The 22,546-nt window shown below is 42.6% G+C and overlaps 1 protein-coding gene across 8 annotated transcripts in view; it reads right to left on the bottom strand.

Annotated features, from left to right (window-relative positions):
- The window catches only part of TARDBP (TAR DNA binding protein), a 49,405-nt gene extending 36,852 nt beyond the window's left edge, over window positions 1-12,553 (bottom strand). For 2 of the 8 annotated variants that reach the window (XR_009557814.1, XM_035121043.2), the window contains exons 1-6: window positions 12,368-12,553; window positions 9,261-9,514; window positions 7,999-8,162; window positions 6,496-6,636; window positions 4,973-5,143; window positions 3,928-4,045 (exon numbers count right to left, since the gene is read on the bottom strand). Coding sequence is in view for 5 of the 8 variants with exons in the window: in XM_035121043.2 (XP_034976934.1) it covers window positions 3,928-4,045; window positions 4,973-5,143; window positions 6,496-6,636; window positions 7,999-8,162; window positions 9,261-9,498 (832 nt within the window). In the remaining 3 variants the exon portion in view is untranslated. Of the gene's footprint in view, window positions 1-1,056; window positions 4,046-4,972; window positions 5,144-6,495; window positions 6,637-7,998; window positions 8,163-9,260; window positions 9,515-12,367 lie in introns of those variants that run through there. The other 6 variants (XR_004692883.2, XM_035121045.2, XM_035121046.2 and 3 more) reach the window with 6 other exon arrangements.
- Between the last annotated feature and the right edge of the window lie 9,993 nt (window positions 12,554-22,546).

The raw sequence follows: 22,546 nt of genomic DNA, 5'->3' as shown, positions 1-22,546 counted from the left end.
TCATCTAGAACCAGATGGTTCATAGAGGTGGTAAAAGAATCCAGTCCCTAAAGTCACTTAGTATCTCTTAGTGACATGCTCGAAGATTTTAAGTTGTGTTTTTTCTACCACTTCAATTGCCACTGACAATACTACCTTCTACAAATTCCTCCACTCATTGTCCAAACTGCAGGCATTGGTCCTAATGGTATTAAACTTCCTTCCGTAGCCCAATCTTAATCACCAGCCGAGGCCTTGGTTTTCTGTTTTGTCAATCTACATCTAGTACTGTAGCTCCCCAAAATTATGCAAACTCTGACAAAGCTGTAGCACCCATGGAACCCCCCTGTGCCCTACCTACTACTGAGATGATTTCAGAAACTATTCTGTTCTTATAAGCAAGATGTACTGACAGCCAAAACAGATACATACAGCTCAGAGGAATAGGACAAGACCCCCAGAGGTGCTGTTTAATCAGCTGCAACATTACATTTGCAACTGCTGAGACCAAAGCATTCCAAGACTCAATTCACACCCACACAAATTTGGACTGCAAGAAGAAATTGTCAACACTACATCTATTTGAGTAGCATCGCCTCAGTAATTAAGAGATGCTCAGTAGGTAACCGAAACACACAAACACATTTGCTCACATAGGGCCTTTGTTAAATTACTATGCTGTTTATTACTAAATGAAGCTCATTAGCAATATAATCCTTCTAGCAGTGTTAAACTGACTGTGCTCCTTATTTGACACTTTAAATCACATTAGCATAATAGATACAAGTCTATTGAAAGTTAAAGCAAAACAAGACTCCAGACACTCAAGTTATGAGAATACCTTTTATTAACTTGCTTTAACACACTGGTGGAAATAAAAATTAAAGATATGAATAATGTTTCTTAATACACTTAGGTATTAATACATTTAGGTATCTGAGGGAGGGGAGAGAAGAACCCTTAGTGATCTAATGGGATTAAAATATCACAGCATGTGTTCCCCCTTGGCCCTAAACTTTTTTAAAAAAAAACAAGTTAAAAAAAATTTAAACCATGCCAGTGATGTATTAAACTTACCCTTATGATCCTTCCCGAGATGACAGTTTAGCCTTTGGAGGTCCGAGAATACCATATTAAGTGTTACTCAGCAGCAGTAGCTGGTATTATTGCAAGTGCTAAAATGCAAAATTCAGATGGTACAGAGTTTGGCAATGGATGTGACTTAGGTGCAGAAAAGGTTAATCAATTTACTCAAGAATATCTGTTCTCTGGAATAGTCAGATTTGTTTTACAATGAGAGGCAGGTGCTGGAGTATATGTGGATTTTAGCATTAAACAGCAATGCCAGTATGAACACCCAACAACACGTTTTAAGTGTCCACATCAGTCTTTTAAAAAGAAAGAATATAAACTGCAGATTGAAGGGGAAAATGGAAGCTAACTTTCCAGGGTTTGGGGGAAATTCACAATGAAACAGCACTATACCAGTTTTCCAGAGTCTGCAAAATGGAAGCTGTAAAATTTAAATCAAGTAATGGAATGACCCTCGTGATTTAACAAATTTTTAGGACTACTGAGTCGACAAACTTGTCGATTCTGCTCCTTCACACAGGAAAACCTAACACTTCTACTAACACATGGTTAAGTGGATGTCCTTTATGGTGAAACCAACTGAGGACTTAATACTGTAACCCACCAATTCAGTCACATAAACAGAATACACTGGAGCCTCAATACCACAGGTATGCTGAGTGTTTTGGCTCTTGTCTCCAACACTCAGTCTTCTAAAGGGAACTGATCAGGGATGGGATACCTCATTTGGCAGAACCGGATTTCAGATGTGTATCATCACAAAATGCTACGCAGATGGGACTTGAGTGGAGCTACAGGGTTCAACTACATTGATGGAACAGCAAACTTAAAACAGCAAATAATTTTTTACAACAGTTTTATCCCAACATAAGATATAAAAAATGAAGTTAACTGCTATGAACTCTTTGCATTTGGGGGCTGTCAAACACACACACATATTACTTAAATCAGTTTTATTTAAGAATGTCCTACATTGACAAATCTTATAAAAAGCATCCAAACACAGAACTGCAGCAAACAGCATTCATATGGATATCTTACAGACAGAAAAAAAAAATCTTCCACCCATAAGGGAACCCCCAAGCTCGGAAGTGAGCTCTGCTACAAAAAAAAAAAAAGACCCACAAAGCACACAAGCTGGATGTTCCCATCAAAAGCCCCACCTTCAGTTCACGTTACCACACTTACAGGATCATTAAACAGAAAAGAACACACACCATACAGCATTCACAGCAGAGTTGACATAAAGGAGAAAAAATATATATACAGATATTCATTTCACTTAACACATCCAACTAATCGGTTAACTAAGTAAAAAGCCCCCCCACTTAAGTTCTTCCGGATCACGATGTCCTTCTGAATGAAAGAAAAACACTCGTACGTCCGCTCCCAATGCTCTCTCCGCACACTCTCACCAAAGCCACAGGATCGAGGGACATCGTGCCAAGAATTTTTGTTTTTATTTTTAAAAAATCCCAAAATGCACCACCAGGTCTCTCTCTTGCATGCGCCTCCTCCTTTTTCTCGCACATACCAAGCCCTCACATGCCTCGGCACCACCAATCCAATCCAATCCCACACAAGGTTTTTCAAAAGTTCAAACAAGCCTTCTGGTTCCATCTCACAGCCTTGCGTTCATAGCGTTGAATACGACTCCATGAAATAAAAAGAGTAGCGGATAAAAATGGAACACCCACCGTCTTAAGACGTAGCATGTGCAGTGTGATGAAGGAGTCTTGGATGAGGAAAGCATGGAGACAGGAGTATTCCTAAGGCAGGTTTTTTTTTAACTGCACTGCTTTCAATGAAGTGCTTCTTCCATACACATTTGAAATGAGATGAACTGCAAGGATTAAATGAGGTCTTCATACCGTACTTTAGTATGAGGAGGGGAGACAGTGTTAAAAGGAAAAAAAGCCGACACCAACATTGCATTCTCCACACAGGACATTTGGGGGAGGGGGAGGGAGAGAAAGAGAGAGAAAAATTCTTATGGCGGGGGATCAAATTAAATTTTTAAAGAAAAAAAAACTAACAAGGAAAGGATGCTGTTTCTGAAAAATGGCTTCCATTTTTGAAACATGCAAAGATCTCAGCTGACTAGGAAATGAGGAATCAAATTTTTACGAATTCCTATCAAATTGCAGAGCGTCTGTTTACCAGTCAGGCGAACAGCAGTTCACTTTCAAACCACTCAATATCCCAACTCATGTATTCCAACTCATTGTAACAAAACCTATAAAACTCCATTTAATCTTACTTTTATTCCCCATTAGAAAAGAAAAATTTGTCAAAAATATTGTTGAAATATACTACACGCTGAACAAATTTGGATTTTTTTTGTTTAGTTTTGTTTCAGTATATGCATCTTATAATATACTTACCAGGAGCTCTAGAAAAAAAATCTGATTTCCCACCACAGAGTCAGTTATTAGGTTGCCTACATTCCCCAGCCAGATGATTTGGATTCCATGCTTGAGCCAAAACCTCCATTAAAACCACTGCTAGAGCCTGTATTTGATGAGCCCCACCCTATTGCTGCACCCGAGTTAGAGCCTCCGTAAGAGTTACTCCCTGAACTGAAGCCCTGGCTCTGCTCCCTCTGCATGTTGCCTTGTGGCTGGTTGTTCCCCGATGGCCCAGACTGGTTTTGCTGGCTAGCTAGCATGCCCATCATCCCCCAACTGCTTTGGAGCGCTGCCTGAGCTGCTGCCATCATGGCTGGGTTGATACTAAAGGCTCCAAAGTTCATCCCACCACCCATGTTACTGCCCTGGTTGTTCCCCAACCCTCCACCTCCACCACCTCCCCCCCGGTTAGGAAATCCACCCTGATTCCCAAAGCCTCCTGGATTACCACCAAATCTTCCACCTCTTTCTAGTTGTCTACTGCTATTATGCTTAGGTTCAGCATTGGATATATGGACGCTGATTCCTTTTATGATCAAGTCCTCGCCACAAAGGGACTGGGCAACCTATAAGAAATAAGGTATACAAACTGAGTAACTTTGAAAACAAAAATCAGGCACAAGTAACTTTAAGCAGAAGCAACATACAAAACTATAGGGCTTAATTTTATGTACACGGCACCACTTCAAAAGTAATATTGGTCCCCTCATTGCAATGGACAATTCAGTTCTCTTAAAGAATGATGCTGTAGAACGAGAACATTCCATTTTAAGTGCCCTGGACCTCTTTACTGTTTCTGCTCAATATGAACAGCCAAGGAAAGAAGCAGCACATTTGCTCACATCAACATTGTATAGTTTACTGTTCAGTAAGATTACTTTGCACAGACTTGTAAACAGTGACTCAACAGGTGGTCTGTGGCAAGAACATACTGCTTCTCAGCAACAAGCCGAACAAAAGGTTCTGAAACTACGAGTTTTTTTCCTCTTCACCCCTCAGTCTCCTTTCAATCAGTTGGTGTGCTACAAATGTGTAATATGTATACTTAGACAATTAAGCTAGTAAGCTTAGAGACTACTAATTCTACTGGACAAGGCTTGCCTCGTGTCTAGCTCTGCAACTGAACACTGAGACAAGCTGGAGCAGTATCCAGCTGCATCTGTTAAGCAAGTCAGTGAACAGGGGTACCTCCAAGGTTAAGCTTCCCAAATTTCCAACTTAAGAGTGAAAGTGATATGCACCCAATAGGAATGCTATTAATAGAATCATAGAACTGTAGACTTGGAAAGGGTCATCTAGTCCAACCCTCCGCAATGCAGGAATCTCAGCTAAAGTATTTATGAAAGATGGCCATCCAATAAGACAACAATTTTTTATCACTCATAAGCCTGCTGCACTTAAGTTTTTATACACAATAAGTAAACGGAAAATGAGCAATGATTAAGAACAAGTTGGCCACACATCAGTGAAAAATCAGGGCCCTGGATGAATACCTGATCATCAGCAAACGTAACAAAGGCAAAAGCTCTGAAGGGTTTGGGGATGAAGACATCAACCACTTCTCCATACTGGGAAAAAAACTGACGGAGCTCATCTGCAGTCATGTCGTCGGTGCAACGCCCAACAAACACCTTCCTGCTACGCAAAGGTTCATCTGGACTTTGCTGGTGTCAATGCAGAACAAAAGACTTTAATTAATACAAATGTTTTTGCCTAGCTATTGTAATAACCAACAATCCAATGCACAGTTGTACAAACTAGACCAGGGGTAGGTAACCTAAGGCCCGTGGGCCGGATGCAGCCCAATCGCCTTCTCAATCCGGCCCACAGACAGTCCAGGAATCAGCGTGTTTTTACATGAGTAGAATGTGTCCTTTTATTTAAAATGCATCTCTGGGTTATTTGTGGAGCCTGCCTGGTGTTTTTACATGAGTAGAATGTGTGCTTTTATTTAAAATGCTCCTCTGGGTTATTTGTGGGCATAAGAATTCATTCATTTCCCCCCCCCCCAAAATAATATAGTCCAGTCCACCACATGGTCTGAGGGACAGTGGACCGGTTGCTGACCCCTGCACAAGACAGATTTTCCGGCTAAAAAACAGACAGAAACTAACCATGAAACCCATTCTAGATACTATAACTGTATCTTTTGATGCTCCAATGTATAGTAACATAGGATTAGAAACAGACTTGCAAACAAGGAATGTTACAATCTAAACACAGAACTTGTGTCAAGCTTAGAAGACAGAGTTAATTATACTGTAAACATTGAGAAACTGGGAGAAGCAGCACAGCCATTTCTTGTTTCATCTGCACTCCTAGACAAACACTGCAAGAGATTAACATGACACGCTGGCTGAAATGGTAAGAACACTTCCTTGAAGTTCTATTTCAGAAGTGGGGAACCTCAGGCTTGGAGATCAAATCAAGCCTGGTCCTGGAGATCTCACCATGCCATACCCGTACTTGGCAGCCCATATCCTTCATCAGCCTTGCTTTGCACCCAAAACTGAGCATTTTTACTCGGCTGAAATGTGCGCTTCAACTCTTGATAATGCCTTTTGTTTGCCTGGAATACAGGAGGCTCTGTGAGATGTGTAGAAACTAGCCCATTGAAAAAGGCAACATTAGAATACTGTACCCAGGCTGCATTTGCCACTAACCCCTCCTACCACAAGAATGTGGCCCCTGAAAAGTTGCTCAGGTGGTCTGAAAAAGGTTCCTAAGCCCTGTTCTGTATGGAACAGTGAGTGACTAGCCAGAACCCAAAGAACTATTTCAGGTGTAATCAAAGGCACTTGTTTGCTGTTCCTCTTTAACTGATTTTGAAAAGTGCCATCAGTTTCAAAAGTGATCTGCTATGTGGCATGGAGTGATGATGCTTATGCAGTATTTTGAACCCCAGCCAATGTATTTAGAACCAAAGAGAATCTCATTTTATATATTATTTGGGACTCGTTCTTGACAAGTTTGGCTTTACATACTTACAAAGCCTAGAACAAGTTACATTTAGTACCTTAGAATTTGGAAGTTTGCAGTCGCACCATCTTCCATCTATCATGTGGCGCTGAGACATGACTTTCACCTGGGTTTCATAGTCAGTGAATCTTACAAAACCAAACCCTTTTGAGTGGCCAGTTTTGATGTCCTTCTTAACCTGGAGTTAAGAGAAGAGATTACATGGCTAGAACAATCACAATGCGCTGGCATTTATGTACTAATTCTATTCAGCTATTTTATAGACTGAATTTCAAAATGTAGTGCAAAAAAAAGTTCAAAATATTTCATCCTGCTTTAATCACCTTCCCTTGCTAACAGCTACAGCATAGAAACCAGGTTCCTCTGTCCCTCCTCAACAATCTTTCTATCTGGCTACAGCAGAGGGAGACAATGGAGAAGGGGCCACTCCATCAGCTCTACTGAGAAACCAGCTCAGCTTGGCTCTTTCTGGACTGTTTCCATTCAAGCTGATCATTATATGAGCTTTGTAACTTTAAGAAGTGGTGTCCAAATTGGCTAGTTTGCCTCTTCCTTCCTCATTCATTGTTACCTTGAATCATGCATTTTATACTGTAAGCCTGAGGGGAAAGAACTGGCTTGTTTGTTACAAATCTTATGTAAGCTGCTCTGAGCTTCTCTGACTGAAGAACAGGGTATAAAAAGCTTCAAATAATGTTATTTTGACAATCAAAAAGTTAAATCATGGTGTGCAAATTTCCATTCAAGCAGAAAGGTTATATTTGTGGCATATGCCATTTAACTTTCAAGGTTCACACACAAACACATGACTCGGATTTAGACGAACAAGTCCAGCTACCAGCATGAAAAAGGTCAGAACTATTCATTTTCACCACATTGAATTCAACTGACAAAACTCAATACTAAAACAGACTAAAACCAGGAATTGAGCCAAATTCTGAAACATTTATAGCCGTTCAGTCCCATTGCCTTGCCTCAGAGGACAACACCAAGGAAATCAGATGTCTGAGGATAGGAAATGGCACCTCAACAATTCTGTTACCAAAAAGAAATTTCTGTTCTCGATACCAGGTTGGGATGCAATTTTCATTGTGAAATTTTTAGAAGTCGTTTTGAGAGCCTCTCAGCACTATAAAGTGGGAGATAAGTATTCTAAGGTAAATAAATGTACAACATCTTAATATATTTGAATTAGGCAATCCAGCACTTCAGAGAACTTAGGCAGGGTGCCAAGTTGAAAGGGAAGAAAATAGGAAATCGCTAACTTCACCATTTTTGCAGTGGGTCAAGCAATATCTGCTTAAGAAACTCCGACACACAACAGTAGTTGCACTTCTATGGTTCAACTAATTGTGGCTCATACCTGTCGCCAGCCTAAATGCAAACGGAAGGAACAGACTGCATTCTCTTCCTCCTCTGCATAACCAGAAGCAATGGTCAGTTGTTTTACTTAGGGACAGCACAGCATTCATGATAGGGAGTACAACAGTTACCCTACAGTCCAATGACATAACTGTTTATGGGAAAGAAAGCTAGATACCTGCACCATAAGAACTTCTCCGAATGTGCTGAAGTACTCCTTCAGGTCTTGTTCAGTCGTTTTCCACGGAAGACCCAGAACTATCAAATCTGATGTTTTCTGTACTGCTCTTTTCACCTTAACAGCTGATGAGGCATCTGCCTCATCCATTTTCCTCTTGTTGTCTAAAGATAGATGTGTCCATCAAACAGTCAGCACTTTTAAAAATAACTAAACAAATAATCCCATTAGTTGCAATGAAACATTTTAGTGGAGCAGATCATTCTAGAGCTACATGCTGCCCAATCCTAAATTTACTCAGAAGCCAACTCATTAGAGTTCAATGTAGGGCTTTTTAAATGTTTCCCTTAAAATGCATGTACTCAGAAGTACCACTGTGTTCAATGAGGCTAATTCCCTAGTAACCGTGTTTAGGATTCCAGCCTTAAAGTGTATTTGCTATAAATACACCAATTGCTCCCACTTGCATTTTGGGGGAAGTCTTATATTAATCCTTTTCACCTTTTAAAGTGCTGCCACCGGCAACTTGTATCTAAAAGATTTGGGGGGGGACGTATACTACTATTTTATTATTAAAAAGGCAAAGGTAACGGGACCCCTGACCATTAGGTCCAGTCGTGACTGACTCTGGGGTTGCGCGGTCATCTCGCATTATTGGCCGAGGGAGCCGGCGTACAGCTTCCAAGTCATGTGGCCAGCATGACAAAGCCGCTTCTGGCAAACCAGAGCAGCACATGGAAACACCGTTTACCTTCCCACTGTAGCGGTTCCTATTTATCTACTTGCATTCTGATGTACTTTCGAACTGCTAGGTTGGCAGGAATTATTATTACTATTATTATTATTATCATCATCATTATTATATTTATATACTGCCCTTCCTAAACATCACAAGAAAAAATAATAATTTAGTTGATCAATGTGGGGTATAAAAAATAAAAGTTGCCCAACTGCCTAACAATTTGAGCAACTTATAGGGATTTAGAATTCTAGGGCAAAATAAGTAGGTAGCTGTGTTGGTCTTCAGATACCTGAAGAAGTGTGCATGCACACGAAAGCTCATACCAATAACAAACTTAGTTGGTCTCTAAGGTGCTACTGGGAGGAATTTTTTATTTTGTTTAGACTACGGCAGACCAACACGGCTACCTACCTTGTAAAAGAAAATAAATTATCCATATATAGGTTTTTATTTTCAAAAATAATCCATGCTTCTTTCTTTTTTAAAAGCAAAATAAATCACATACAAACAAAGCACACACCTTTGGGATAGTTAACAACATACACCAGATTTCCCCAGCCATTATCCGGTGCATGCAGAATTCCTTCCACTAATCGGACCCCTCTCATACACTGAGACACGGGGTTCCTGTAACGCAGACCACATGCTCCTGGAAACTGAGCAGTAACTGTGGAGAGCAAGACAGTCCCATCATCCTCTGAAGGAATCTCAATGGGTTCCTCATTTTCATCTTCGGTAACCCGAATGTATTCTGACATTTCTGCCGTGGTGTTGCTAAAGAATAAAAAAAGAGAGAAGCGAGTAATATCTAGTTTTTAAAAACTGTAATTGTTGGTAGTAACAAGTTACTGTAGAAGTGGTTTACTATATGTACGCCTCTCTGAAGGAAATGAAGGAAATGTCCCTCCATTTCCCCAATTAAGCAGTACAGATAAACAATTATTATAGTTCTGTGGTAGAGCACATGCCTCACAAGCAGAAGGTCCCAGGTCAGTCTGTAGAATCTCCAGCCAAAACAACATGGTATTAGGTTATGTAATAAGACCTCTACCTGAAAGACTAGAGAGTCACTATCACTCAAATCTACTTTTGAGCTAGATTTGCAAATAGTCTGAACTGGTGTAAGAGAGCTTCCCGTATTCTTATACACATTGTGAGTTATAGCCACCGAAGTCTTACTCAGAGTAGACCCACTGAAATTAACGGATGAGAGTTGGTCGTGTCCATTGAGTGAATCTGCCAGCTCTTATTTTATTCTGCTTTACAGATGAAAATTGTCTCCAAAATCAGTTCATATCAATCAGTAATCTTCAGATCCTGATCTCATCTTACAAATGGAAATAAAATTAAAAACAAACAAGAGAAACGTATAGAAATGAGCTGAGCAAAGCCAAAGGAAAATGGCAAGTAGTACAAGCATTTATATCTAGTTTAAGAGGTTCAACTACCTTGTGGCCTCTGCCACAGCACTTTCTCTCACTTCAGCAGTCCCAAGGCAAGTGGTAGTTGGAGAAGAGTTCCTCCTGCCAGGGAGGGAGGAGCTCTCTGTAATTAATTATTGTCTCCAGCAGATGGCTGGGGCCAGAATGACCTCATGTGTTTTCTCTAAAGTACAGAATACACCACCTTTCATTGGCCTTACTCCTGTCTAATGGCAGAATCCAGAATGTGCTTCCCCCTTCAAAAAATATTAGAAAACAAGGATGAATATCCCTAGAAAAGTTATTTTTGGAATTGTCAAATTGAAAGGGATTCTAATGATCATCTAGTCCAACCCCCTGCAATGCAGGAATCTCCACTAAAACAGCCATGACAGATGGCCATCCAACCTCTGCTTAAAAATCTCAATGGAGTCTACCACCTTCCGAGGAAGTCCGTAGCTCTTACTGTCAGAAAGTTCTCCTTTCTTGTAATCTGAAGCATGTAGAATACTTTGAGATCATTAGAGGGAATGCACCTTTATTTGTTTCAAGTTGTGCATTTTTGTATATTTTATTGAGATTAGAGGAAATGCACCTTTGTTTCAAGTTGTGCATTTGTTGTATATGTTATTGCTTATAAGCCTAAGATAGCTCTGTTAGTAGAGCATAGGACTCTTCATTTCAGGGTCATGGGTTCGAGCCTCACACTGGGCAAAATATTTCTGCATGCAGGGGGTGGGACTAGATGACCCTAGTGGTCCCTTCCAACTTGACAATCCTATAATTTTATGAAACCCACCCTGGGATGTACAGATGGGGTGGGTTACTCTTTTAAAAAGAAAAAGAAATCCAGCCAAATGGGCAGGGTATAAGTAATAAATTTGTTGTTATAAAATAAAGGTAAAGGGGCCCCTGACCATCAGGTCCAGTCGTGTCCGACTCTGGGGTTGCGGCGCTCATCTCGCTCTATAGGCCGAGGGAGTCAGCATTTGTCCGCAGACAGCTTCCGGGTCATGTGGCCAGCATGACAAAGCTGCTTCTGGCGAACCAGAGCAGCGCACGGAAATGCCGTTTACCTTGCCGCCGGAGCAGTCCCTATTTATCTACTTGCATTTTGATGTGCTTTCGAACTGCTAGGTGGGCAGGAGCTGACCCCATTGCAGGGATTCGAACCGCCAACCTTCTGATCAGCAAGCCCTAGACTCTGTGGTTTAACCCACAGCGCCACCTGGGTCCCTGTTATAAAATAGTAACCTATAAATTATTATTATAAAGTAGGAACCTATAAATTAACATAATAAATAACCACCACGACAAATATTGGGAGTTAGAAATAAATCATTATCCACACCTAACAAAATTATAATTGCAGTAAAAAAAATCTACATCAGTAACATCAGGATTTAATATATTTAAGAACACATTTGTTGCATCGTTTTTGTGATATGCTCAAGATATACCTCTTTAACCTGGCCCAACCTTCTCTCTTGATTGCAGTGTATTTTAACATTTTTGATATTTTATTTTTAAATTATTGTAACCCATCCTGAGACCTCATTGTGTAACATGGGTAAGAATAAGAAATCATCAACATAATATTAACACTTACTTCCGAGTAAAAACACACAGAACATTCAGCTGTAAAGACGTGATAAATATGCTTGCCCTTAAGAAAGACTGTGCTTAGAATTAATAATAAACGCAATGTTTACAATTAATAATTAAGATTGTGCTTGCCATTATTAAGATAACGCTTTCTATTAATACTAAATAAAAATCTTACCAATAAATTTAATGCTTACCACTACCGATAATAAAGATTATATTTGGTATTATTAATACTGTAAAGAATAAATAATAAAGGATCGACTCTCCCCTCCCCCAGCGCGTTTAACAGGAAAACCCTCTGCGCTCGTTTACTCTGAGGTAAGCTGCGCTGCGGCCAACGGCCTTTATACACGTATGTGTGTGCACACACTGTATATTTATATATGTGCTTCGAATCGTCCTGAGCCTAGTTTATTCCACGAAAGATACACCGTGTACGACAACGGCCCTCACCACGTTTCACCGCTCACTTTCCCGGCCTTCCCGCGCTAGGCCCGAAAGCCATTCTGAGGCCTCCGCTAGGCCACCTCGGCCCACCCCTAAGCCAGCTCAGGAGCGGGGCCCAAGTTTCTCTCAGCCTCCGATCCCGCTCGCTTACCGTCGGCGCGAGGCCTGAGGGAACAACCGACCAAAGGACGACGACGACGACGGCGCCGGTGACTTCCAGCCCCTGCGTGTGCCGCGCGAGGAAGAGGAGGGGGACTTTCGGATTTCCGCGGATTTTCCCTCCCTGCCGACAAAATGGCGGCGCCCTCCTTCCCCTCAAAAGCAAGAGGCTCGAAGGCGCGTTGTCGGAACGGTCCATCCTGACCGCGCGGGGAGGCGACAGGGGTCTTTTCGAGACGCTGAGAAGTTATCCGCTTCGAGGAGAACTCCGTAGACTGCAAATAGGGCTTTCGGATTGCAAATGTGTTGCTTTTCCAGCCCGTGCTTATCGGGGGCGGCCCCGTTTAAATAATGTGTTCGAGAGGAAAGTGGATGGCATTCCCCTTCCTCTAGCCATAAACCGAGAGTGGTATGGTCCACTCGGCTGCGTACCGCGCATGCGCTCGAGGAAATTGTGAGCTAAGGAAAGGGAGGAGGAAAAAGGAGACCCGAGCAAAGCTCGCTGGGTAGCGGTAGTTGGTAGTGCGAGTGCGCAGGAGTTGTCAGCGAAGCGTGAGAGAAAACGGTTGCCGGGGCGGGGGAGGGAAAATCTATGTTGAAGCGCATGCGCAATAGCCGCAGCGTTTCTGTGAGGTAATTAACCCCCCCCCCCAAAAAGAGTTACTTTTTGTTGTCCAAAGTTGATTTTGAGGTATTTTGTTCTGTTTCTCCTCAGCACCAGACAGGCCAGGAAACCTCTTTCAAAACCCTTGAGGAGTTTACACAAGTAGAGACGTTACTTATATTAGCTGCCTCATAAACTTGATACAGGCAAGGAACAGATTCAAAAGTAATTGATACAGTAACATGCAACATTTAAAATAACTGCATTTCCGTTTATTTGTTCATTCTTCCAAAACAGCAAATAATAAATCTCCTCCTCCACTGATCCATCAATGAAAATAGCTCCTTTAGTTGCAAGTTACATCTGGCAGGGACATCCCAGAAAGCATTTTTCACCCAACTATAATGGTCCCAGCTCCTGCCAACCTAGCAGTTCAAAAGCACGTCAAAGTGCAAGTAGGTAAATAGGTACCACTACAGCGGGAAGATGAACGGCGTTTCCGTGTGCTGCTCTGGTTCGCCAGAAGTGGCTTTGTCATGCTGGCCACATGACCTGGAAGCTGTACGCCGGCTCCCTCAGCCATTAACGTGAGATGAGCGCCGCAACCCTAGAGTCGGTCACAACTGGTCAGGGGTCCCTTTACCTTTACTTTACAATGGATTCTAATGCATCCTGTCGGGGGGAGGGGAGTGCACACTCTCTGGATTCTGTGGTTTTACATATTGGGACATAATAACAACCCAACACCTGTTCCTTAGCAGTTCTTAAAATAGGTAAATACAACCTCAAATGAACAACAACACATGACCTGGGTCACGATGTATTTAACAAAAATAAAGCCAAAATGGAGAAGCCATGTGTGAAGAACTAAGCTACATTCAGTAGCTCGCAGAACTGCCTTTAGCAGCAATAACTCAAAGCAATTGTTTTCTGTATGAGTAAAAAAATATTTTTATTAAAGATTTTCTTAAGTAAATAATATTTTAAAGTCATAACAAAAACGATTACAGTACTTCAAATTATCACTACTAAAGGTGGTTCTACAAGCTACTGAATGTAACTTAGTTCTTCACACATGGCATGACTTTTATCAGACGTTCACCTCGTTGTGTGGAGGCATTTTGGTCCACTCTTCTTTACAAAGTCGCTTCAGTTTATTGATGTTTGCTCATATGAAAAGTGTGTTTTCAGTGCTGGAAAAATCGGGATCCTCTCTAACTATATTACTATGAAGAGGAGACCCGAGGGTCCCATCATGCTCAGAAGCCCTTCCTCCTCTTTGTAATATGAGGTGTTACTCAGAGGTGAATGGAAAGCAATCATAAAATGCTCAAAGGAGCCCTTTTCTTTATAATTTGGTTCCAAAGCTCTGAAGTCTTTGCTTTGAAAAGGGGGGGGAGGGGAGGGGTGAGCCATGTAGTGTCCATGTAGAAGCTCAAATTGTAAATTTTTGCAAAACTTTGTTGCCACTGTGGGCACATTTCACATATACACATCAAATTTTGTTCTGTAAACATTTCCTCCCCCTTTTTCCACAGCATGCGACAGAAGCAATCTCTGTCTAAGGAAGATGGTAGTGAGAGGACCTGGCAGTGAGAGGAGCCAACTAACAACACTTCAGAAGAGAAGTTTTCACACAGGTCACACATCTTCCCAAAAGGTAGCAGGCACTCTCTGCATTTCAGCTTCTTCTAGTCTGTACTTAAATAATAACAACAGAAAGGGGGAGATCAACAACAGTTTGGCTTCAAATGTGCACACACACTGCATGGCAATTCATGTTTTGTACTGATCTTAACCTTTCTTCAGAGTATTTTTTTTAGTAACACAATTTTAATACTACAAAACAATCCCCTCCTCACCTCAGAGAGGAGACAAGGGGAGTCTAAAGTAAAATAAAAGACACACCAAAAACATGAATCTGTCCACAGCCCATCAGAAAGTATCAAAAATCAAGTCCACAATGTTTGTCACAGCCAGAAGGTTGTGCATATTTTGTGTTTCTTGTTTGCTTGCATAAACAATAAAAAAAGTGCCAGCCTGCCACGATAGAATCTTTTTATTTTGTTCCTTAGCCAGGCATAGTTAGTTTGTTAGTTTTTCCACCAAAGTGACTTACAAAACCATCTTATACCAGTTAGCTAACATAGCACTTGTTAGGTCCTTCCAATATTGAGCAACAACTAGCTGGGCAGCTTCAAGAGGATCAGTTATTAAAGGTTTGAAATGCCAATCCCCACGGTTCTTTTGAAAAATGTTTTCTGCATTTCTGGAGATTCCAATTGTTGCTGTCAAGTCATTTTAATAATTTCTGCAAAAGTTGCAGTCTAAAAATGACACTTTTTCACAAGTCCACATTAAGCTCGACTTTTGAGTTCTTTTAACAATTGTTCCGCAGTACCATTGCTTTCTTCTTCACCATATCCTCAACCTACCATTTTAAGCTGAGCAATTAAGACAAACTAATTCTCTTGGCCTAACAGCACTGCTGGGCACACAAATATGTGCTTTGCCAGCTTACCCTCATGCCATGGAGAGAGTTCAGAGAGTGTCCGCTGGGTATAAACAAAAGCAGCACTTGTAGCCGCCAAGTGTGCTCAGCTAAGTTCACCCGCCAGCACAGTACATAACACACTTCAATAATGATTTGTTGCCCCAGGTTAAATGTGCCTGTGTGGGCAAGCAAGCACAGTGTAATGATTAGCCACCAACCCTCATAAAGGTTACACTGGAGTGGCAAAGGAGCTCTAATGGGCATCTTAATATAGCTTTGCGCTAAAGAGGTTAGCTACAGGTAACTTCCTAGCATGGCATATTTGACTCTTTAGTTCACTCTTGGTTTTTCTCACATATGAAGTAGAGCTAACACCTTTCCAAGGGTTCACTAATAAAATGATTATAGCCTGGGGAATGTGGAGATGAAAAATGGGCATACGCTTGGGGCTTCTGGGTTGTAGCTCTGCTCACCTTCAACATCTAGCCTCCCCTGCGCTGCACTCTTTCCTATGGCTGACCTACCCAAAATCTAAAAAGGAACTACCAGCATTCAAAGTTCCTCCTTCTTTCTCTTGTTAATTAGTTAAAGCGGTTTACATAAAATTTTAGATAAACATTAGGATTACCTACTTCAGACTAAGTGAATGACTCAGGCAGTGCAGGGGTCGGTGTGCACGAGGTGTGGAGGCAGAAAGCAGTCCTCACTAGGACTGCTGCAAGCACACTCTCTTCTTCAGCCATTAGCTCCCTCAGCACAGCAAGATATAAGCAGCTAAAAGATCCCAGTCTAAATAACATATAAGAGCTGGCAATTACCACAGCAGGAGAGCGACAGCAGAGCTGCTCCAGCGCAGCTGTTTTCTCATTAAAAGCAGAAAGTCATTTGCACTCAGGGACTCATAGCAGCAGCAACATCAACAAAGAGGCCAGGAATAAATGTCTCTTAGTTTTCCCTGTAAAGGGGGAAGGGTGAATGTTGTCCAAGTGGGCAAACAGTGATTATTAGAGACTTTTTTAATGGTCTGGATGGAGCCCTGTGTTGTTGTTGGTTTTTCTCTCATACAAGGCTGTTCTTTGTGCAGGAACACTGATGAGCCACCAAGGAACCTTGGTTCATTGTCCACACAACATTGTAAAATGTTTGCAGGTGATTGGCAATGCCTGCAATCCCCCTTTTGACCTAGCCATACCTTTACCTGCTCCACCCCAGATGTCATGTATGATATTGGGTGTAGGGTAAGTAGGTGTGGCTTGGCCAAAATGGCCTTGGTGGGTCAAATGTGGAGTCCTTGTAGACCTAGTTAAGCCCACAAGCCAGATGTTCCCCACCCTGTTATACTAGTTTCCCAACTTTGTTATAGTTATTACTGTGGGTGTTCAGTCCTAATCCTCACTACCTATCCAAGAACAACACTGCAGTGAAGGCTTGGCTAGAAGCTGCAGTGGAGTGAGTTCCATAAGTTACCCAGACAGCAAGGGTTTGTGGCAGCATCTTCTCTCTCTCTCTCTGCAACTTCAGCTGCCGACCAAAAATGCCCAGAAGCAGTTCATCAGGTGGATGTCCTGAACCCCAACATACCCAGAGTTATGTCCTGATAGTGCACACAGTCCCAAGGGCAACACTAGAGAGTAGCCAGACTGTCCAAATGATAAAATACCAGTCCAGGTCCAATACAACAAGCAAGGTTCAATCTGCAGCATCAGGTTCCCACCTCTACAGAAGATCCAGGGTTGGAACACCTGGGGTCAGTCCTGAAGTCCAGTGGAGTTCCCTAAACAGCCAAGCTGTGGTACATTAACAGGGAAAGTTGAGCAGAAACAGAGTCTCTGACTTGCTTCCAATCTTGATTGCTGCAAATGAGTTTGCTCCAGCTGAGCAACTCTGCCTTGCCACTTGATGAAGCATATGATCCTCACCTGCTCTCAGCTTAATCCACCTGAGTAACCACAAGACTCCATCAGACCTAACAGCCCCCATGATCTCTGCCTGGTCCACTAGTGAGCTGGACTGTGTTCTTTTGCCTGCCCCCCCCCCCTTGGCGATCACTTGTAATCGAGTAAGATTGTCTTCCATAAACACGGTTTTAACAATGGATCCGTAAGTGGCTGTGGAGGCCAATTCTGGATCCACACGTCCTTCCACAGTGGGGACATTGGTTTCCAGGCAGGAGTTGATCATGGTGTGGATTTGCCAAGCATGCCTTCCTCTTAGCACATTTCTCCCTTGCGTCCTGAGATCGAGTTTCTTCAAAGCCCATGACACCTTTGGTAAAGGCTGTTCTCCAATCAGAGCGCTCGCAGGCCAGTGTTTCCCAGTTGTCAGTGTTGATACTACATTTTTTAAGAACCAGGCAGAGGGCCTTCTTGGTAGTGGCACCCACCCTGTGGAATGCCCTCCCACCAGAGGTCAAAGAGAACAACAATTACCAGACCTTTAGAAGGCATCTCAAGGCAGCCCTGTTTAGGGAAGCTTTTAATGTTTGATTTCTGTATTCCAATAATGTTTTATTGGAAGCTGCCCAGAGTGGCTGGGGGAACCCGGCCAGATGGGTGGGGTATAAATAATAAATTATTATTATTATTATTATTATTATTATTTGCCATGAGACAGTCTTTAAACCTATTTTGTTGACCACCAGCGTTACGCTTTCCATTTTTAAGTTCGGAATAGAGTAATTGATTTGGAAGATGATCATCAGGCATCTGCACAACATGACCAGTCCAACGAAGTTGATGTTGAAGAATCATTGCTTCAACACTGGTGATCTTTGCTTCTTCCAGTACACTGATACTAGTTCGCCTGCCTTCCCAAGTGATGTGTAAAATTTTTTGGAGACACCGTTGATGGAATCTTTCGAGGAGTTGGAGATGGCGTTTATAAGTGGTCCATGTTTCACAAGCATATAGTAAGGTTGGTAGTACAATAGCTTTGTAAACAAGCATTTTGGTTTCCCTTTGAATGTCCCGATCCTCAAACACTCTGCACTTCAATCGGGAGAAAGCCGCACTCGCAGAGCTCAGGCGATGCTGGATTTCGGCATCAATGTTGGCCCTTGTGGAAATGTTGGCCTAGGTAGGAGAAGTGATCAACATTTTCCAACGTTACACCACTGAGTTGGATTTGTGGCGCTGCAAAGGGGTTATTTTGTACTTGGTTTGCACTTTGGTTTTTTGGATGTTGAGTGATAGGCCAAGCTTTTCGTAAGCTTCTGCAAAGGTATTTAGGATGGTTTGGAGGTCATACTCTGAGCGTGCACACACTACATTGTCATCAGCATACTGAAGCTCTATGACGGAAGTTACGGTAACCTTACTTTTTGCTTTCAGCCTGCTCAGATTGAAGAGCTTTCCATCTGTTCGATATATAATTTCTACTCCGGTGGGGAGCTTCCTGTCAACAAAGTGTAGGATCATGGCAATGAAAATAATGAATAGAGTTGGGGCAATAACACAACCCTGTTTAACACCTGATACCACTGTGAATGGTTCACTTTGAGAGTCATTGTTATCTGCAATTGTTGCTGTCATATCATGCAGGAGCCGAATGATGTTTACAAATTTATCTGGGCAGCCAATTTTCAGAAGGACAGTCCACAGGGCATTACGATTTACAGTGTCGAAAGCCTTAGTCAGGTCAATTAATGCCATATACAAGGGTTGGTTTTGCTCTCTGCATTTTTCTTGAAGCTGTCGAGCAGTGAAAATCATGTTCACTGTCCCCCTAGAAGGCCAAAAACCATTTTGGGATTCAAGAAGGGTCACCTCGGATATTGTTACCAGATGGTTTGCTAAGATCCTTGCAAGAATTTTGCCGGCTGCAGCTAATAGAGAGATGCCTCAATAGTTTCCATAATCAGTTCTGTCACCTTTTTAAAAGATATTGATAATTTTGGCATCCCTAAAGTCTGCTGGGATTTCTTCTCTTTCCCAGATTTTTTCGATGAGCTTGTGAAGTTGTTGTGTGTTCAATTCTGCCCACTTTGAAGATTTTGGCAGGTATCCCATCCATAGCTACCAAGTCTCCCGTTTTCCCCGGGAAACCCCGTTTTTAAAAGCCGTTTCCCGCTGTCATCCTGAATGGCAAAATATCCTGTAATTCCCCCGGATTTCTTCCGGTGCCGCTCTGCTGGTGTCTGGGCACCAGAAATCGGGCACCGCCGGCGCCGGAAGTTGCTGATCCCGTATTTTTCTAACCGGGACTTGGCAGCTATGATCCCATCAGGTCCACTGGCTTTGTTGTTTTTCATTTGGTGAATAACTGTACACAACTCTCCCAGATTTGGAGATACTGCAAGCTCATCTCTAACTCCTGGAGTGCATTTCCACTGTTCCTGATGTCTCAGAGACCCCTATGTTTGCAGAGTTGGGGGCACCTCTGGTTCTGGTGATGTGCCTCTCTCCCCTGGCTTCCCTGAACTATCAGTTGCTGCTGCAACATCTTCTGATGCCCCGTGAGTACCTCCTAAGTCCCCAACCTGCCCTCCCACATCTTTAGCTTGTCTCAGTGTGTACCAATCATGGCTACACCCTTCACCAGGATCCTCTTCCCCTTCCTCAGTGTCCCGTCAGTTCATGACAGTGGCCCTAAGCATAGTCAGTAGGTGGGGAGTGATTGTATATGGATGAAGACGGTCCCCTAACAGCCCTTTAGTCCAGGCCATGGACAAAATCTGGCTTGGGTGAAGAGTCTTTGTGTCACCAAGCACAACGCAGTTGTCAGTACACAAGCCCCACACTGGCAAGTCTATGCAAACCCTGAAATGTCTGGAGACATCATCAGCTCCTCATCAGGTGATCAAACAAGGGTCGCACAGAAATGTTTACACTTGTGGTGTTCATAAACATTGACATAGCTCCAGTATGATACTTCCAGAATTAAACATCTCCTTTGAAATGAAGTTATAGACTTCTTCTGAACACATACAGAGTATCTTTCACTCGCCACTCAGTGCCCTCCACATCTGGGTGCTACAAGGGTAGAGGTGACCAGGTAGCCAAAGAATGACCCCTAACATCTCTTCTTCTTAGAAATGTGCACCTCATCCCTAGAAGACACTCAAGACCACTGGGTTTAAAAATAAAACCAAAGTACATGATAGCCATGAAAGCTACATCCTTTTAAAAATGCCCAACAGCCATGGAGAGTGTTCATTGCTGCTATAAAGTCATTTTGCTGGAGAACCTTGTCTATAATTCTACCCAAGTTAGATAGTCCTGGATAGTAAACAGTTATGTTCGCCACCATTCCCCATGCACCTATTGTGAGGAGGTAATTTCAGCTTCTTCCTTAGAATCAAATTACAGAAGCCATTACCTTCTCTTTTTTATGTGTAATGATGGTCCACAGTCTCTTTGAGGAGCAGAGTTGTTGCTTCCAACCCCCATCTCTCCCCCAAGCCAAGCATAAAAGAGCTGTAAGGAGACAGCATGCATACAAAGAGCAACCCTGACCCCTGCAGGGCAATTGTCGATAATATGATTGGCCAGGACTGCATATAAGCTATTCACACAGTAAGAGAAATGTTTCCTCAATGCAGAAAGAGGAATCAGCATTTGGGGGACTTCATTCAGGATGAGTGTCAGCACAAGACAACTGCTGGCTCCCTTCTGTCTCTTTGCAGCTTGTGGGTCTGAGATATAACGGCTCTGAACATGGATGTTTCATTTGGCTATCATAGCAGGCAGCACTAGCCTCAGGGTTTGGCATTGTTGGGTACCTGTTGAAGCCCATACCCAGCGAAGTGGCCTACTGCTGACCCACCAGAACCTCCTGATCTATATTTCTCTGTGTTTGCTGCCCTCTCCAAATGTGCAAGCAAAAACATCTGGAAAGCAGTTCTTGCCTTGGCCTCTTTTTAGGGCAGTGGTGCTGATTTAGAATCAATGCAGAGGGAGAGGGCAAATGAATGGGCAGTGGTGACAGTGGCAAAGAGGTGGGCCTACCAAGAGCATTTTGGCCAATCCCATCACCACCCCTGAATTGAATGTGGAGGAGGAGCACAGGAGACAAGAAAGCGAAAGGGGCAAAATGTATAGAACCAATGGGTGGTATCCAGTGTTAGGCCTACTCAGAGTAGACTCATTGAAATTAGTGGGTATGTCTAACTTAAATTCATTAATTACAATCGGTCTACTCTGAGGAAGATTTAGTTTGATATAACCCCATGGCAAACAAATGGCGTTTTGGGTGGAAGATGGACTGCAGCAGAATGGAAACAGGGCAGAACAGAAAATGGTGCCTTATTGCATCCCAAAATGGCAAGCCCTGGGGAGTAGGACATGAGGAAAACCTACTCAGTGAAAACCCATACAGTGGAGGATAAGCTGAGATGGGAATGACTTGCCCATGGTTCCCTAGCGAGTTGGGGGCAGAGACAACATTTGAACCAATAACTTCTGGAGTCATAGCTCAGCTTTTTAGCCATTATGAAATACCATCCCTCATTAAAAATGAACACATCCTCTTTGGCTTTATCCAAACAATCCAATTTGTTTATAATTCATTCCAGTCAAGTTGCTAATTCCTGGCATTTGACTCAGCCAATATTGGGGGGGGGGGTAATACTTGTAGAAAGGGACCAGATGATATCGCCCTGTACTACATTGTTTCATGCTTCAGTCCTTGAGTTGTCTGAGGAGATTTATTGGTAGTTCCTGGATAGCTCACCTCTCTCTGCGCAAACTGTAAATGATGAGGTCCCTAAGATGCATGAGAACATAAGATGAACCTGCTGGATCAGGCCAATGGCCCATCTAGTCCAGCATCCTTTTCCCATGGTGGCCAACCAGATGCCTGTGGGAAGCCCACAAGCTGGGCATGAGCACAACAGCACTCTGTCCAACTACACTTCTCAGCAACTGGTCTTCAGAGGCATGATGCCTGTGACAGTGGAGATGGAATGCAGCCGTTGTGGCTTGTGGCCATTGATAGCCATGTCCTCCATGATTTTGTGTAATCCTCTTTTAAAGCCATCCAAGTTGGTGGCCATCTCTGCCTCCTGAATCTTCTAGCATTCAGCTTAATCAGATATCCAGATGTTTTAGTGGTATTAGAGAGGAGGGGAACTTTCC

The sequence above is a fragment of the Zootoca vivipara genome, chromosome 6 (assembly GCF_963506605.1).
Source record: "Zootoca vivipara chromosome 6, rZooViv1.1, whole genome shotgun sequence".
Lineage (NCBI taxonomy): Eukaryota > Metazoa > Chordata > Lepidosauria > Squamata > Lacertidae > Zootoca > Zootoca vivipara.
The sequence above is the reverse complement of the archived record's forward strand: the minus strand, read 5'-3'. Positions and strand labels throughout refer to the sequence as shown.